The 18,418-nt window shown below is 43.1% G+C and overlaps 1 protein-coding gene across 3 annotated transcripts in view; it reads left to right on the top strand.

Moving 5' to 3' along the window:
* Positions 1-18,418, top strand: part of CUL4A (cullin 4A) — a 116,011-nt gene that overhangs the window by 52,311 nt on the left and 45,282 nt on the right. For all 3 annotated transcript variants that reach the window (XM_089693554.1, XM_089693555.1, XM_089693556.1), the window contains exons 11-14: positions 165-283; positions 1,743-1,935; positions 4,039-4,143; positions 12,785-12,895. In XM_089693554.1, the coding sequence (XP_089549680.1) occupies positions 165-283; positions 1,743-1,935; positions 4,039-4,143; positions 12,785-12,895 (528 nt within the window). The remainder of the gene's footprint in view (positions 1-164; positions 284-1,742; positions 1,936-4,038; positions 4,144-12,784; positions 12,896-18,418) is intronic.

Below are 18,418 nucleotides of genomic sequence, written 5' to 3'. Positions count from 1 at the left end.
GGGGATAGCTGCATCTGAGAGCGGTGCTGTAGCTATCTAGGTAAGAGTGATTTTTTTTTTTTTTTTTTTGCCATGCTTAAACTTTCTCTTTTTAAACTTGACTGATTGAATACAATGTTAATTGTGTTTTAATGGTTCTGTGTTGTGGCTTTGTACTGACACAGGTTTGAAGAACATGCTGGATGAGAACAGAGTTCCGGACCTGAAGCTTATGTATCAGCTTTACAGTCGGGTCAAAGGTGGTCAGGCAATCCTGCTGCAACACTGGGGGGAGTATATTAAAGTATGGAGTAACTATTTTTAAATCTATAAAACTGTAAAAAAAGAAAAAAGGCAAAACAAATTGAATGAGTGTTATAAGCATCTGTCATTATTCACATCTTCCTCTGAAAATGCAACTTGCTTGGCTGGCTTTCTAGTCCTCTAGCTGATTTTAGTCACCAGGGAGCAGATCATATGTTCTGACTTTGCTTGCTGAATACTGAGGTTAGGGATAGCTAAGCAACTAACATTTTCAGAAGGTGGCAGTTTGCAGACCTAGTATTTCTCTCATATGTAAATCCTAACATATTAACGTTTCTGATTTGCTCTTTTGGTCTGTTAAATCCACTATTGTGCGTTATGTCTGTGCAAAGAAATACCTGTTGATCCAGCCAGAAATCTAATGAGCTTTTGGCTTCCTGTGCTCTCTGCCTGCTTTGTTATCAGTTAGCATTGTTCCCCGCTATCTGTGTAGGCTAAGGAGCATGCTTCCATATCACACTTTACTTCTGTAATCCTAGGTTGACAACTCTGCCCCTCCATAGATACAGTACAGTAGGTGAGAATAGGAGTGTCTTACAGAATCACCAGGTGAAAATAAATGGGAAAAAGGTTTGAAAAAAGAAACCTAATGCAGGGAACAGATCTCAGGACTGGTAAACTATATTACAATATAACAATATACTACATTTTTGTTCTTGGGTTTAGATACCCTTTCAACCTTTGTATAGTCTTTTTTGTAGATAACCAAAGAAAACAGGAGGGGGGGGATTTACTAAAACTGGTGCAGACTGAGTCTGCAGCAGCTGTGCATGGTAACGCATCAGGTTCTGGCTTCAGCTTGTTCACTTAAGCTGGGAAAATGAGGACTAGAAGGTATTCGGTTGCCATGCACAGCTGCTCCAGATCCTGGCTGCTTTAAACTGGGTATACACACATAGATTATTTTTATTCAGCCTGCCGTCTGAATAAAAAAAGTCTATTCGATACAGCACAGATGATGAAATCTTCTGCTGTGGTCATTGTATTCTGACAGCCAGAGCGGGTTCCTGTCAAAATACTTGAACAGTATCTGCATCTCTTTGAATGCAGGTGCTGTTTGGCTGGCAACTTTACGCTCCGATCCTTACATTTTTCAATCGATAGATGTCGAGTGGGATGTGAACCAAGGGGGCCATCCATGTAGCCAGTTGGTTCCTCAGAGTTCCCCTACTTTAAAACTGCAGGAACACAATGAACTTCGCAATCGCCAGAGACAGAGGGATAAGGTGAAAGCTATAACACAAATGTAATGTTAAATTGGAATTAGGCCTGTACATCACAACAACCAGGTTATAAACTTATTTTTTATCAGTTATGTACACTTTAGGAAAGCTTCTCTGATTGGCTGTAATTTATTGTTTATGTTCTGTATATATGTGACATAAGCTGCACTGAATTTTCCTCCCATGTGTCTGTTTATCTTTTTTACCCTGTTACAGAGCTTTGGGAGTTCAATAGTAGTGAATCCAGAAAAAGACAAAGATATGGTTCAGGAATTATTGGATTTCAAGGATAAAGTGGACCATATAATTGATGTCTGCTTCAAGAAGAATGAAATATTTGTCAATGTGATGAAAGAATCATTTGAGACATTTATTAACAGGCGACCTAATAAACCAGCAGAACTTATAGGTACAACTGAAGTTCCTGTTTACCATGATGAATTCACTGTGAAAGATAAATTAAACGATACCCGAGTTACGTTTTTCATAGCTTGCCATTAAAAAAAAAGAGACCGTTTATATAAATTAGTACTCCTCAGTTAGCAAAATAAAGGAGTGTGTTATAAAACAGAGATTTAGCAACATGTTTAGTACAGATTATCTAAAGAATGAATTATAGTCATTTGTAAATTGTACGGTGTAACTTGTAACAATGTTCAAGTTTCAATGCTGAAAGACAAAAATTATTTTCAGTGTAATTTCATTTTATTGATAGGTTGTCATTGGAGGAAATCTATCAGTGCATTCTATGTGAAGAGTGATGGTTTTCCAGTCAGGTTTTAATTGCCTTGTCCTTACTGAGGACATTTATCAGATAAATCTCTCCTGGTGACTTGTCACTGCAAGAGAAAGTGATGGGAAATCCAGAATTTTACTGTTGTCTGTGAAAAAAAAATAGAGGGAAAATCTTCAAATAAGGACACCTTTTCAGTGATACCTGCCACCTTGGAGAGAGTTCATCTCATTTTCCTGTTGTGTCTTTGGGATAGAAAGTGAATGGAAATCTCCCCATTAGAGCACATAAAAAAAAAAAACACGCACAGTGGAGCATTTAGTTTTAGTAGCTATCTAAAACTTATTAGATAAGTTATCTTTTTTTTTTTTAAGAAATTAAATATGTTTAAAGATATTTTTATAAAAGATTGAAGATTGTCTTTAAAGTGTACACCTAGTCAAGATAATTTTATTTTAATTGTACAGTACAGGACACAGGCTGGATATTCATAGACCCAGAGTTCTTGGCTGCTATCTTCAGGTGATTGAACACTGGCAAAGCTGTCATACATGCCCCCTCCACTGGTAAAAACACTACCCTGCTCTGTGAGACCTGAGTTTCTTGCTGTAGGCGATGAATTTCTTCTCCAGATCAGGCAGTAAAAGAGAAATATCCCAATGGAGACACAAGCTGGGATTAAACTTGAAAAAAAAAAAGGCTTGGATCATTTCCTAGATGCACACAATATAACTGGATACTAACATTTATAGGGAAGTTGATCCAGGGAGTATCCGATTGCCTCTCGGTGGGATCAGGAAATAATTGTTTCCCCTGCAGGAGCAAATTGGAGCATGTATTGCCTTCCTCTGGATCAATTGTGGGTATAGGATTATAACTTTTTTTTTTTTTTTGTTGGTTGAACTGGATGGACTTTAGTCTTTTTTTTCAGCTAGACTAACTATGTAATTATGTAGATGTTATAAGTTTTCCCTACTGTACAGCTAAATCTCAGCAGTGGGATTTTTCTAACTTCCAGGAAAGGAATTGATAGAAGTCTTTTAGGGCTCGTTTAGAGTTGCAGTTAAAAATGCAATTGAGCTGTATTTTTAGCAGCCCCACCAACTGCCCCACCTTATGTTGCACTGGCAACTGAGAGGGGTGTTCCCATGCCGCAGTCGTGATGCTTTGCTGTTGCAGCAAAAAAAATCTCATTTGTTGTGCTCACCGGGCTTGATGTGGGCTATTCAAGCAAATAAGGGAACACTGCAAATGCTCTACTGCAGCTTCTTTGACAGTTATGGGGTTAACACAGGCACTGAAAAGGCGCCACATCACCTCCCTACTGCCTGTCAAAGGGCTCTGAAAAGCAACCTGAACATAGATCAGGTTGCTTTCATAGGAGCAGTGGTTTAATCTAACCTTACCATGGTGCCCCAAACAGCAATAAAACCCCAACAGCGTTTCCAACCTTTTCCTACTATATGCAAAACAAAAATAAAGCTATTGTCTGAGTTACACTTTAAAAGATAGTTCTTGAATTTCACTGAATGTTCTGTATTATGCTCACATACTGGAATTGTTTAAAATGTGGCTAGGATTTTTGCGCACACTGGCGTAATTTAGTGCATTAGTAGATTCTGGGACACTAGCTGTAGTGTGAAAAGGGTGCCGCTTTTCTTTATTTGATGCATTGTCCACTTGAGGGCTCTATTTACTATTTGCTTCAGCATTCCATTTGCTTCACGTAATTTGTAATAATTGTATAATACACAGTTCTTCCCTTCTTTTTTGTTACAGCTAAATACGTTGATTCTAAGTTACGCTCTGGAAACAAAGAAGCCACTGATGAAGAACTTGAAAGATTCCTTGATAAAATTATGATCATTTTTAGGTTTATTGATGGTATGTGTGTTTCCTTTCACAGAATACAGAATTTTATTGCCAGTAAAGCAATTTTTTTTATCTTGGCTTGTACAAATGTTCATATGCATGGTACTATGCATGGTTTCATTTTGGCAGTTCATTTTTGTAACTGTTTTCTTTGCTCTGTAGTGAGGGTCTGCAGAATAGCCAAAAAAGATTTAGGGACATTTATCATAAGTGGAGCAGACAGAATCATTGCATGCATGTTCAGTAAAGCTTTGAATATGTAAAAATGAAGTTGATTGGTTGCCATACCATGCAGTTTTGATAATTTCCTCTTATTGTGTTTTAATGTTTTAAACGAGAACTTGAAGCAAAATAGAAAATAAAAGTAGTTCTTGCTTTCAGTTGCCTTGTGTTACAGAACAGCTAAGTCCATAATAGTGGCCATACATGTAACAAAATCTAAAAACCTATTCAATCAGTGCAACACACCCTAAAATAATATGATCGTGTTCTATCACCCCGGTCACATCAAAGCTGATTTTGTAATCGTGCGACTTACAGTGAAATCGCACGATTTCAAAGTCGGGTGACTTGCCAATTTGAGGTGAAATTTGCAAGACATCTGACATCGGTGTCTATGAAAATCACACCAAAAGAAGTGCATGCACTACTTTAGAAATCTATGAGGCTCCGACCGATATGATATATAAAAGGGTGCGACTTGGGATACGATTTGCAAGTCGCATGGCATGCAAATCACATGCCAGGTCACACCCGATGTGACCAGGGTGTAAATAGTTGCTGCTAAAACAGTGTTTTTGACTTCACAAAACCTGTACCAAAATGAATAACAATAAAGTGTAGCGCAACAAACTAATATCTTTCATTTCTGGGGGTAGAGAGATGGGATACATGAGTTATTTAAGAGCTCCACATTTACCAGCTCTCTGCCTACTGAGTTAGCCTGAGTCTAGGGCATAAAACGTATAGGTGGAAGGAGCTGAGCCTTTGACTTTTGAACTGATGACCATTTGGCAGAGTGGGGTGGTAAGCCATGTAACAAAATTGTATGCTGGCTTGTTTCTTACATTTTGTGTTTTTAATCTGGGCACTAATAAATTGTTTTATAAATAGAGGGCACTATGGTTCCACTTTTCTGTTTTCCGTAATACATACAGTGGGGCAAAAAAGTATTTAGTCAGCCACCAATTGTGCAAGTTCTCCCACTTAAAAAGATGAGAGAGGCCTGTAATTGGTATCATAGGTAGACCGCAACTATGAGAGACAAAATGAGCAAAAAAATCCAGACAATCACATTGGCTGATTTGGAAAGAATTTATTTACAAATTATGGTGGAAAATAAGTATTTGGTCAATATCAAAAGTTCATCTCAATACTTTGTTATATATCCATTGTTGGCAATGACAGAGGTCAAACGTTTCCTGTAAGTCTTCACAAGGTTGGCACACACTGTTGCTGGTATGTTGGCCCATTCCTTTATTACTATTACATTGAGTTTATATAGCGCCAAAGGGTTTGCTCAGCGCTGTACAATAGAGGGGGGGACAATACATGAAACATTATAGCAACTACAAACAGCACATGAGGGGTTATAAGGCCCTACTCTTTCGAGCTTACAATCTAGGAGGGAGGGGGTAGTGGTCCAGGAGGAAGTGGCTGTGGGGGATGGAGTGGTAGGAGGAATGAAGGAGAGCAGCAGTTAGGTGAGGGTGGGGTAGGCTTCCCTGAAGAGGTGGGTTTTCAGGGAGCGCCTGAAGGTGAGGAGGGAAGGTGACAGTCTGATGGATTGGGGTAGTGAGTTCCAGAGGATGGGGGAGGACCTGGAGAAGTCTTGCAGACGTGCGTGTGAGGAGGAGACCAGGGAGCAAGATAGAAGGAGGTCCTGCGAAGAGCGAAGGGTACGGGTAGGGTGGTACTTGGGAATCAGGTTGGTGAGGTAGTTAGGGGCAGTGTTGTGAATGGCTTTGTAGGTCAGAGTGAGTAGTTTGAATTTGATGCGTTGGGCGATAGGGAGCCAGTGGAGGGAGAGGCAGAGGGGGGTGGCAGAGGTGGAGCGGGTGGTGAGGTGGATGAGTCTAGCCGCTGAGTTGAGGATGGTCTGAAGCGGGGAGAGCCTGCACTGGGGTAGGCCGGTGAGGAGGGAGTTGCAGTAGTCAAGGCGTGAGATAATCAGGGAGTGCACAAGTAGTTTAGTGGTGTCTGGGGTAAGGAAGGAGCGCATTCTGGCGATATTGCGGAGGTGGAGTCTGCATGTGTTTGTGAGTGATTTGACATGAGGTTGGAAGGAGAGGTTAGAGTCCAGAATGACTCCAAGGACTTTGGCTTGCGGGGCGGGATTGATGGTGGTGATGTTAGTAGTGATGGATAGGATGGGGGGGGGGGGCGCGGGCAGGAGGGAAGACGAGAAGCTCGGTTTTGGAGAGGTTGAGTTTGAGGAAATGGAGCGACATCCAGTCAGAGATGTCGTTTAGGAGGTGAGTGATGCGGGCGGAGAAAGTGGAGGTGAGGTGAGGGGTGGAGAGGTAAATTTGAGTGTCATCAGCATAGAGATGGTAGTTGAAGCCGTGGGAGTGTATGAGTTTGCCAAGGGAGGAGGTGTAGATGGAGAAGAGAAGGGGTCCAAGGACAGAGCCCTGGGGGACCCCAACAGAGAGGGGGAGTGAGGGGGAGGTGGCACCATTGTAGGTGACACTGAAGGAGCGTCGGGATAGGTACGAGGAGAACCAGGAGAGAGCGGTGTCTCTGATGCCAAGGGAGAGTAGTTTATTAAGGAGGAGGGGGTGGTCAACTGTGTCGAAGGCCGCGGAGAGGTCCAGGAGGAGGAGGACAGAATAGTCGCCTTTGGCTTTGGCGGTTAGTAGGTCGTTGGTGATTTTGAGGAGGGCGGTTTCGGTGGAGTGTAGGGGACGGAAGCCGGACTGTAGTGGATCAAGGAGGTTGTTGTCAGTTAGGTGGGCGCTTAGGCGGTTGTAGACTAAGCGCTCCAGGAGTTTGGAAGTGAGTGGCAGCAGGGAGATGGGTCTGAGGTTGTTTGGGTCAGAGGGGTCCAGGGAGGGCTTTTTGAGTATGGGGGTGATGTGCGCATGCTTTAGGGGGGAGGGGAATACGCCGGTAGAGAGGGAGAGATTGAAGATGTGGGTGAGGGAGCAGATGAGGGAAGAGGGGGGTGACTGGAGGAGTCGAGAGGGGATAGGGTCCAGGGGGCAGGTAGTGAGGCGGGCTTCTGAGAAGACCCTGGTGACTTCCTCAGTGGTAGTAGGGCTGAAGGAGTGCAGAGCTGGTGGGGTTACGGTAAGCGGGGTCTTGGGTGTGGAGGGGGGCAGTGCGGTTGCGAGGTCAGAGGAGGGAAGAGATGAGGGGGAGATAGGGGGGGGAGGCTAGGTGGGGAGGTAGATTGCGAGTTGACTATGTCCTGACGGATTGCATCAATTTTGTTGTGGAAATGAGTGGCAATTTCGTGGGCGGTGAGTGAGGTACTGAGTGGAGGAGGGGGGGGGAGAGCAGGGAGTTGAAGGTGGAGAAGAGTCGGCGAGGGCAGGAGGAGAGGGTGTTAATCAGGTTTACGAAGTAAGCCTGCTTGGCGGCGTGGAGGGAGGAGGTGTAAGTGAGGAAGGCAGATTTGTAGAGGGAGAATGAACGGGGCGACCTGGTTTTGCGCCATAGTCTCTCTAGCGCGCGACTGCGACGTTTGAGGCATTTAGTGTGGTCGTTCTGCCAGGGTTGGAGCGGTCTGGGTTTGATGTAGCGTGTGGTTAGGGGTGCCAGAGAGTCTAGGGTAGCTGATAGTGAGTCGTTGTACGTGTTAGTGGCTAGGTCAGGACAAGACAGTGGAAGGGTGCTGTTGTGTAAGCGGTCGGCAGGTGCGGCTGGTGATGGTTTGGCGCTCTGGGGGGGGGGAGTTAGGGGAAGGGGAGATGGAGAACGTGAGGAGGTGGTGGTCGGAGAGAGGGAAGGGGGTGTTAGAGAACTGGTTGAGGGTACAGAGGTGGGAGAAGGCGAGGTCCAGGGTGTTCCCAATGATGTGGGTGGAGGATTGAGTGTGCTGTGTGAGCGCGAAGGAGGAGGTTAGGTGGAGGAGTTGGGAAGTAGCCAGGCTGTTGTCATTGATGGGGATATTGAAGTCCCCGAGGATGATGGTTGGTAGCTCAGAGGAGAGGAAGAAGGGAAGCCAGGCAGCGAAGTCATCCAGGAAGCGGAGTATGGATCCGGGCGGCCTGTAGATCACTGCGATCCTTAGGGGGGTGGGGGTGAAGAGCCGGATACAGTGAGCCTCGAAGGAGGAGAAGGTTAGGGAGGGAGGATTAGGGAGGACCTGGAAGGTGCTCAACGGTGATAGGAGCAGGCCGACCCCACCACCTTTGTGACCGCTCAGTCTTGGTGAATGGGACCAGACGAGACCTCCATAGGAGAGTGCCGCAGGGGAGGTGGAGTCAGTGGCCTGTACCCAGGTTTCGGTGATGGCTAGGAGGTTAAGGGAGCGGGAGATAAAGAGGTCATGGATGGCAGTAAGTTTGTTGCAGACCGAGCGGGCGTTCAGGAGTGCAACCGAGAGAGGGGGGATGGATGCGGGGAGAAGGGGCACAGATATGAGGTTGAGGGGGTTACGGCAGCTGGCGGGAGCAGGGTGGTCCCTAGAGGAGGGGTGAGGTGGCGAGGGGCCAGGGTTCGGGGAGATGTCCCCAGGAGATAGGAGAAGGGTGAGGAAGGTGGCATGGGGATGGGAAGTGTAGGAGCGTGTGGGTCTGATAGTGGTGTCACGTGGGTCGACGGGGGAGTGGAGTAGCAGGAGGAGGTGGTGAGTGCCGTAGTGGGGAGAGGGGAGAAGTGCATTCCTCCATGCAGATCTCCTCTAGAGCAGTGATGTTTTGGGGCTGTCGCTGGGCAACACGGACTTTCAACTCCCTCCAAAGGTTTTCTATGGGGTTGAGATCTGGAGACTGGCTAGGCCACTCCAGGACCTTGAAATGCTTCTTACAAAGCCACTCCTTCGTTGCCCGGGTGGTATGTTTGGGATCATTTTCATGTTGGAAGACCCAGCCACGTTTCATCTTCAATGCCCTTGCTGATGGAAGGAGGTTTGCACTCAAAATCTCACGATACGTGGTCCCATTCATTTTGTCCTGTACATGGATCAGTCGTCCTGCTCCCTTTGCAGAGAAACAGCCCCAAAGCATGATGTTGCCACCCCCATGCTTCACAGTAGGTATGGTGTTCTTTGGATGCAACTCAGCATTCTCTCTCCTCCAAACACGACGAGTTGTGTTTCTACCAAACAGTTCTATTTTGGTTTCATCTGACCATGTGACATTCTCCCAATCCTCTTCTGGATCATCCAAATGCTCTCTAGCAAACTTCAGATGGGCCCAGACATGTACTGGCTTAAGCAGGGGGACACGTCTGGATCTGAGTCCCTGGCGGCGTAGTGTTACTGATGGTAGCCTTTGTTACGTTGGTCCCAGCTCTCTGCAGGTCATTCACTAAGTCCCCCCGTGTGGTCCTGGGATTTTTGCTCACCGTTCTTGTGATCATTTTGAGCCCACAGGGTGAGATCTTGCGTGGAGCCCCAGATCGAGGGAGATTATCAGTGGTCTTGTATGTCTTCCATTTTCTAATTATTGCTCCCACAGTTGATTTGTTCACACCAAGCTGCTTGCCTATTGCAGATTCAGTCTTCTCAGCCTGGTGCAGGTCTACAATTTTGTTTCTGGTGTCCTTCGACAGCTCTTTGCTCTTCACCATAGTGGAGTTTGGAGTGTGACTGTTTGAGGTTGTGGACAGGTGTCTTTTATACTGATAACAAGTTCAAACAGGTGCCATTGATACAGGTAATGAGTGCAGGACAGAGGAGCCTCTTAAAGAAGAAGGTACAGGTCTGTGAGAGCCAGAAATCTTGTTTGTAGGTGACCAAATACTTATTTTCCACCATAATTTGCAAATAAATTCTTTCCAAATCAGCCAATGTGATTGTCTGGATTTTTTTTCTCATTTTGTCTCTCATAGTTGAGGTCTACCTATGATGCCAATTACAGGCCTCTCTCATCTTTTTAAGTGGGAGAACTTGCACAATTGGTGGCTGACTAAATACTTTTTTGCCCCACTGTATTATGTGAGAGCATCAACTGGAGGAGTATATACTGTGGCGGTGTCGGGAGAGGAGCTGGAGGAAGGCCACAGAGGGTGTACACAAGTCTGTCCATATGTTGAGCACATAATGACCTATTGATGAGGCCATAAAGTGAGGTGAGCAGGTTTATCACCTAATGGTGGTGACACGGTTGGCAGCGAAGAAAGATTTCTCTAATAAACATTGCAGAGTGGTGTTATAAGAGACTTTTTCATGGGACTTTATTGTTTTTTTTTTAATTGATTTTTATATGAGATATTACTTTGTTGCACAACACTTTGTTATTCATGTTCATACATGTAACAATCTGATCAAACCATTCTTCACAGAGCTGTAAAATATGGTTGGATCTACAAATTATTGAAAAGACTGTCATTGATCAACTTTGAGCAAAACTTGATCATTTTTTTTTTTTAATTATTCTGATAAATCTGGATGGAAAACCCAACCATAGAAAGGAAATAATTCCATTAATAATTCATTAGATCTTTGATTGCATTTCTTACTGTAAATCTAACAACAATGTGATCGTTCCTTGTATGGCCGCCATAAGAGTTGGACCTGCTACAGTGTCAGGCCCTTAATTTGTACAGAGACTGTGTATGTCTAGTAATAATGTTCTGATCTTTAGTTTGCATGATCAGCGAAAAATGTAAACCAATTCAAATGCAGTCATGAGTTTCACAGAGGATGATTGGTAGTGCTAGAATTTAAAATTTTTAGTGGACATACTTGGATATTATTGAAGTTTTCTGGGGTTTTTTATTGCTTGAAGTTTTCTAAAGACTTTAAACCGTTATCAGAACAACCTTAAACAATTGTTCGTTATTTTTGGTTTATAGTAGAAAGCACACCAGATTTATAGTATAGTAAACACACTGGCTGCAAAATGCTTTTGCATAAGAGGGTTTTAACCATAAAGATAAATGTACAAAACCCCAATAGGTGTCAAATGAAGGAAAGCTGTAGAAAACCAGAACCCTGGTAACCAAGTTTTTGGTGGTAAGTTTCCCTTTTTTCCAAGTATCTCCTACCATAAGTGCCCAGTCATACTGGTGCAATTTCAGGTGAGATTTGACAATTGAAATCGTACCTGAAATCGTATCTAGTGAATGTCTTAATATGTGCAATTTGCTGCAGCTCAATTTCTAAAGTAGTTCTCACATTACTTTTTCTGCAGTTTTGTTGCGATTTCACATACATAGACTATAATGGAAATCGCACTGCAAATTGCAAGAAATCGTTGAAGATCTTCACAAGTAGTAATAAAGTCTTCACCTAAAATTGTGCTGAAAATGCACACAAATCATGTGATTTTAAATTGCAGCAGTGTGACTGGTGACTAAAGGCAGAATCCTAATACCCAAAATATTGGCTATTTCTTTCCTCTAGCTTTCTCTTATTTGATACTCTGTGTACTTATCTCTTGTATGTTATTACCTGGTTGCTTGCATGACTCTGCACATGAGTTTGCATATGTACATCCATGTATTGTTGCCAAGGCACAATGAATATTAGCTGCTTTTGCTTTATTAATCTCAATGTTTCATTCCATATGACTGCTTTATGTACTTAGAGGTTTCTAAATATATGTTTGTAGTCAATATAATCTTATGGAAAAGTATTTTTTGCATCTGGTGTGCTTACTCTGTGTCAAGTATCAGCTTTGTTGACTGCCCAGTATACCATTCCTTAGTTCTAAGCACCCTTTAACAAACTGAACTGTTCTTTTTTTTTTTTTTTTTTTTTTTTTTTTTTTTATTGTTTTTATGTGTCTTTTGTTTACTTCTGTGTGTCTTCTGATTTAGGCACCTTGACCACAATTAATAGCCAAGCAGGTGACAACGCATACTCTCTTTCAGCTTTGTAACTTTCTTTGTTACTTGTCTGCTTTTTGACTAATGAATCTGCATCATCAGCTGCTTTATTGTCTGAAGAGCAGGCAGGTCAGACAAGAAGCCACAAACCTGAATTAGGAAATAGTGGTTTTACGTTCATGGCTGTGCCATGATCTCCTTGATATATTTAAACAGGTACTGTCATGTTGTCCATGAAGTAAAAAGTGACAGTGCTTCTGCAAAATACTGGCCCTCTTTTACTTGCCCTATCTGCACTCCATCACATTTCCTTGCTTCCCTGCAGCTGGTAAGAATGGCACTTCTGGGTATGAGGTATCATGGGACGTGTTCCAATGTAACATTGCGTAGGCATAGCATTTAATTGTTAGGCCGGGCACTGTCACTTGACTGATTGAGGGAAGTTATCTTTCCATTAGGTCACAGACTCAGCTGATTTTAGTGCAGGATGCAGAGGAGCAAGAAACAGTGCGAGAGTACAGGGAAGGTATGTATTAGAGTAAAGGGGGGATCCAGAGAAGCTCTCACTTTGCTCTTGCATGGGCAGAATGCAAGAGCAAAGACAGTGTGTTCTTAACTTTGTTTCAAGCCTAAGATAAATACTAATGCATCTTCCTTTGAATGTGTTTAATTTTCCTTTCAGTTCAGTTAATGGATTTTATTTTTCTTTCAGGCAAGGATGTGTTCGAGGCATTTTACAAGAAAGACCTTGCTAAAAGACTGTTGGTGGGGAAAAGTGCATCCGTTGATTCAGAGAAATCTATGGTGTCTAAACTAAAGCATGGTATGATCAATTTTGGATGTGAAGAATTATACTTTCAGGGAATCTAATATCTAGGCACATAGTGCAACATGATGTGCTAGCCACAGGGTGCTTTTCAGGTCCAGAGCAGCGATCCATCTGCCAGTGAAACCCTGTCCATGAAGACCCCTTAGGGGGTATGCCCACTGGGAAGGCAAAGACCTGGATGGGGCTCAGTTCCTAACATCTGTTCTCAGGTAATGAGAACTGTAGGGCCGCCACAGTAATTCAGAGCTGTGCCTGTTGTTGCAACTATTATTTGAAATTACATATCACAACACTACTCACTTGAGCTTCCTCAGCCTCTCCTCCAGAGTCCAGCTCTGAATATCCTCTTACAACTGTAACATGGGAGGAGACCGAGTCAGCTCATATCTTTCTCAATCTTAAAAGATACTATTTCTGTCATTATTGATGCAGTGTGCACAAATCTTACCTTGGAGCAGCAGCCTCAGTCTGACCAAAGGTTGCCAAGATTCTTTAAAAATACTTTGACCAGCCAAAACATTCCCTGTGCACTCGCTCCTAGAGCCTGTCTTGTACTGTGACTGACCTCGTCCTGAAAAAAATGTTTGTCCCTCCCATGGTCTCTGTTGAGGATATCCTTGTTTTCAAGGGCCCTGTGGATAAAAGATTAGAAGCCCTCTTAAAGGCATTGTTCTCTCTGGCTTGGCCTGATTTGCAACCTGCCATTGTGATTATGTCTGTCTGTCAGATCTTAGATGACTGGTCCAAAAACATGGCTCAGGACCCAGATACCATTTTGAAGGATCCTTTATCAGCTGGAGTTATTACCCATAGGCTTGTGCTACTGTGCTGATGGGTTAGCAGGTATGCTCAGTTATCCAGGATGAGCTGACTTTCGGTGCATATGCGAAGGATCTTTGGCTTAAAGGCACACTTTAAAATGTTTTTTGTTGTTTTAACTAGGTATTAGTGTAGGTACATTCCCTGTGTTGTTAGCTTGCTTTACTTTGCAATTGACGGGACTTACATGTTGCTGTTGCAGTTTGTAGTGTCATGGCTGATCATTTCCCCTGTGCCCATCTATTTATTCGCCTAGCTTGTCCCTATTCACCAAAGAGACAAGCAACAACTTGTTTCCGGTCACAGAGCATCCAATCAATGCCTAGCCATTGCTCTTTGTGTTGCATCACAAATGTGGGAGTGCTAATGCAATGAGAACACATTTCTTCCCTTCATTGCTCTGCCTGCTTCAGATCGAATCACCTGCAGAGCATTAGACTGAGAGACCAGAGGATTGGGAGATATGTAGTTTAAGACCTCATATACACTGCTGTTGCTAGGAGCATTTGGCATTTTTTTGCCAAAGCCCTTGAACTCAACTCAATCCATGTACACCTAGGCTTTTGCCAGCATTTAGGAGCAGTAGAGTTTAGGGGCAGTTAAACCTTCTTCTGAATGCAGAAGAATCACATTCACGAGAGGAACGTTTGGGCCAATAAACGCTAAACGCGGCAACAACGCGTGTAAACACGTCTAAACACTAACCGCGTTTAGCACTTGGCCATTTATTCATGTAAATGGAAAATACTCTGGCCAACCAAATGAATACATTTCTAAGCTCCTAAACACAGTACCGTGTTTACAAGTGTTTTTCTGCTGATAGGAGAGTTGAATGTATAGGAGGGGGGGTTAGTGTGTACATGAGGCCTAAGAAAGTTCTTGGAATACAGACAAAGATCATTCATTAACCGGCGTAGTGCCATGCCTCATGTTTGAAAACATAAATTGCTGAAAATGAATGTGAAGATTTACTCTACTATAGACTATGCATACAGGGCAATGTATGACATCATGAAACTCCATGATCATCTTATGTAGGTGAAAAACAAAGGTGCAGGTAGGAAGGTTTATAATTCCTTTAAGTGTTGGTCTGCAGAACTTCCATGCTGTTTTGATTTGTCTTTTTATAATTTTTTTGCAGTAAAGCAAGGAAGCATAACAAAATTTGCAGTGTATTAATAATAATGTGCTGTGCTAAACAAAAATGCTATACATACAAACTACTTATAATTTTAGGAAAGCAATATACGCCGTACAGAGTATCACACAATATGCATATAATATACACATGAACAAGCTACAGTCAGGTCCATAAATATTGGGACATCGACACAATTCTAAAATTTTTGGCTCTATACACCACCACAATGGATTTGAAATGAAACAAACAAGATGTGCTTTAACTGCAGACTGTCAGCTTTAATTTGAGGGTATTTACATCCAAATCAGGTGAACGGTGTAGGAATTACAACAGTTTGCATATGTGCCTCCCACTTGTTAAGGAACCAAAAGTAATGAGACAATTGGCTTCTTAGCTGTTCCATGGCCAGGTGTGTGTTATTCCCTCATTATCGCAATTACAATGAGCAGATAAAAGGTCCAGAGTTCATTTCAAGTGTGCTATTTGCATTTGGAATCTGTTGCTGTCAACTCTCAAGATGAGATCCAAAGAGCTGTCACTATCAGTGAAGCAAGCCATCATTAGGCTGAAAAAACAAAACAAACCCATCAGAGAGATAGCAAAAACATTAGGCGTGGCCAAAACAACTGTTTGGAACATTCTTAAAAAGAAGGAACGCACCGGTGAGCTCAGCAACACCAAAAGACCCGGAAGACCACGGAAAACAACTGTGGTGGATGACCGAAGAATTCTTTCCCTGGTGAAGAAAACACCCTTCACAACAATTAGCCAGATCAAGAACACTCTCCAGGAGGTAGGTGTATGTATGTCAAAGTCAACAATCAAGAGAAGACTTCACCAGAGTAAATACAGAGGGTTCACCACAAGATTTAAACCATTGGTGAGCCTCAAAAACAGGAAGGCCAGATCAGAGTTTGCCAAACGACATCTAAAAAAGCCTTCACAGTTCTGGAACAACATCCTATGGACAGATGAGACCAAGATCAACTTGTACCAGAGTGATGGGAAGAGAAGAGTATGGAGAAGGAAAGGAACTGCTCATGATCCTAAGCATACCACCTCATCAGTGAAGCATGGTGGTGGTAGTGTCATGGCGTGGGCATGTATGGCTACCAATGGAACTGGTTCTCTTGTATTTATTGATGATGTGACTGCTGACAAAAGCAGCAGGATGAATTCTGAAGTGTTTCGGGAATATTATCTGCTCATATTCAGCCAAATGCTTCAGAACTCATTGGACGCTTCACAGTGCAGATGGACAATGACCCAAAGCATACTGCAAAAGCAACCAAAGAGTTTTTTAAGGGTAAGAAGTGGAATGTTAAGCAATGGCCAAGTCAATCACCTGACCTGAATCCGATTGAGCATGCATTTCACTTACTGAAGAGAAAACTGAAGGGAAAATGCCCCAAGAACAAGCAGGAACTGAAGACAGTTGCAGTAGAGGCCTGGCAGAGCATCACCAGGGATGAAACCCAGCGTCTGGTGATGTCTATGCGTTCCAGACTTCAGGCTGTAATTGACTGCAAAGGATTTTGCAACCAAGTATTAAAAAGTAAGTTTGATTTATGATTATTATTCTGTCCCATTACTTTTGGTCCCTTAACAAGTGGGAGGCACATATGCAAACTGTTATAATTCCTACACCGTTCACCTGATTTGGATGTAAATACCCTCAAATTAAAGCTGACAGTCTGCAATTAAAGCACATCTTGTTCGTTTAATTTCAAATCCATTGTGGTGGTGTATAGAGCCAAAAATGTTAGAATTGTGTCAATGTCCCAATATTTATGGACCTGACTGTATCTATTCTTCATAGCAAATGAACATGGACAATGTATCTGATAGGGATACATTAAAAGTTGCCTAACTTGGGTTGTAGATTTAGTGTCATCCCCAGGTAAAGTTCCTATTTTAAGTCTTTCTTTATGATGAAGTCCTTTTTTCTTTTTATTCAAAATCTTTTTCAAAACTTCTTGCTTCTCTGAGTCCTCCAAAACTACTTCCTCCTTGTGTTCAACACATGGCTGAGTTCCCTCCCCCTATCTCCTGCCAACATAACTTCCTTTTATTTGAACTCCATGAACCAGTCAAATAGTTCATTAGCATATGAATAGGGAAAGCCTAGCTCTCAAAAACAATACATGGTAACAAAAATGCATCATTCCATATATTTATGCTATAAAAATCACTAATACAGCCATAGCAACACAGAAGTGAAACATCTCTTTGGAGACTTACATCAAGGAAGTTACCGGAGGTAAAAGTACCCTCTTACCCTAAAAGAAGCCAAAAGCCCCTGCAGGTCTTTTGGGTTCCTGACAAAAAGAACAGTTTCTTTTTTTTTCATCACAGGCCTCTGCATCCAAGCTTATCTCACATTTATGCTGTAAGACCTTGGTGATCAAGCTCTCCTCACAATGAAGGGATGCTCCCACCTGTCAAAATGTTGGGATGTAAGTTAGACATCTGAAAAGTCCTGGACCCAGATAGCCGAGTCCAGAACATCACTTCCAAGAACTGTGAATTAGAGTTACGGTCTCTGCCTTCACCCTGCTTCATACTGTCATACTTGTTGTCCTCCCCACAAAAGTTGGCGTATCTTGCACCCCTGCAGGGTGTCCTTGCTCCTCTACTACAAAAGGAGAGGTTCCAGGAGTTCTGCTTAAACCTGTTCACTGTCCTCACCACCCCATCCGCCTTTTGCATTAATGCCTCCTGAATTTTTCTGCGAGCATGCAACATTATTAGTTTGTTGTCCTTCTATTTTACCTGGCTATGACACCCCAGGTCTTCACCATGGTGTTAGTTCCTGTCCTAGCTCTGCTGTGCTCACAGGATATCCCTATCATGGATACGTGTATGACCTCCTGCTGATGGAACAGACCTTTTCAGCCAGTAACTATTGGACAATGCAGAACATGCAGAGTTTTGCATGGGTCCTAAATCTCCAGAAGTCAGCGCGGGACCCGATCAACTGTATGGAGTATCTGGGTCTGATTCTGGACACTGCTCTATCCAGGGTCTTCCTTGCTCCAGACAGTCACCTTGCCCTTTGCTCCCACGTTCAGGAGATACCTCACCATTCACCTGATGATAGCCTCCATGAGGGGACTACTGTACCCCCAATTTCAATCCATACCATTGCAATTCCACAATGTGGCTGCATAGGAAAAGCAGACTCTGGATCATCCCATTAGCGCTGCCCTTCTGTTTTTTCTATAGTAATTCATTACTATTTGGTTAGCTACTTTAAGTTATTTGGTGATTGCGCTGTGTTGGGCACACACATTCTGGATCGTCCCATTCACTTGACCAGGAAAATCAGGCTTGCCCTGGCATGGTGGATTTCCAGTCTAGCTTTGGAAGTGGGGAAAGTCATTTTCTCTGTTTTGGAATGTGATCACGACAGACGCCAGCCTGTGGAATCCTGGATACCCTCTTGGTACATGGGACATGGTCATCAGCAGAAGCTTGGCTTCCAATCAACATCCTTAGGGTGAGTTGGTTGTCCCTGCAACCCTGGACCTCTTGACTTTGAGCTCACCCAAAAAGGA

The sequence above is a fragment of the Staurois parvus genome, unplaced genomic scaffold (assembly GCF_062004578.1).
Source record: "Staurois parvus isolate SC_StPar_1 unplaced genomic scaffold, SC_StPar_1.0 ptg000634l, whole genome shotgun sequence".
In the NCBI taxonomy this organism is placed as follows: Eukaryota; Metazoa; Chordata; class Amphibia; order Anura; family Ranidae; genus Staurois; species Staurois parvus.
This window is presented reverse-complemented; position numbering and strand designations above follow the sequence as displayed.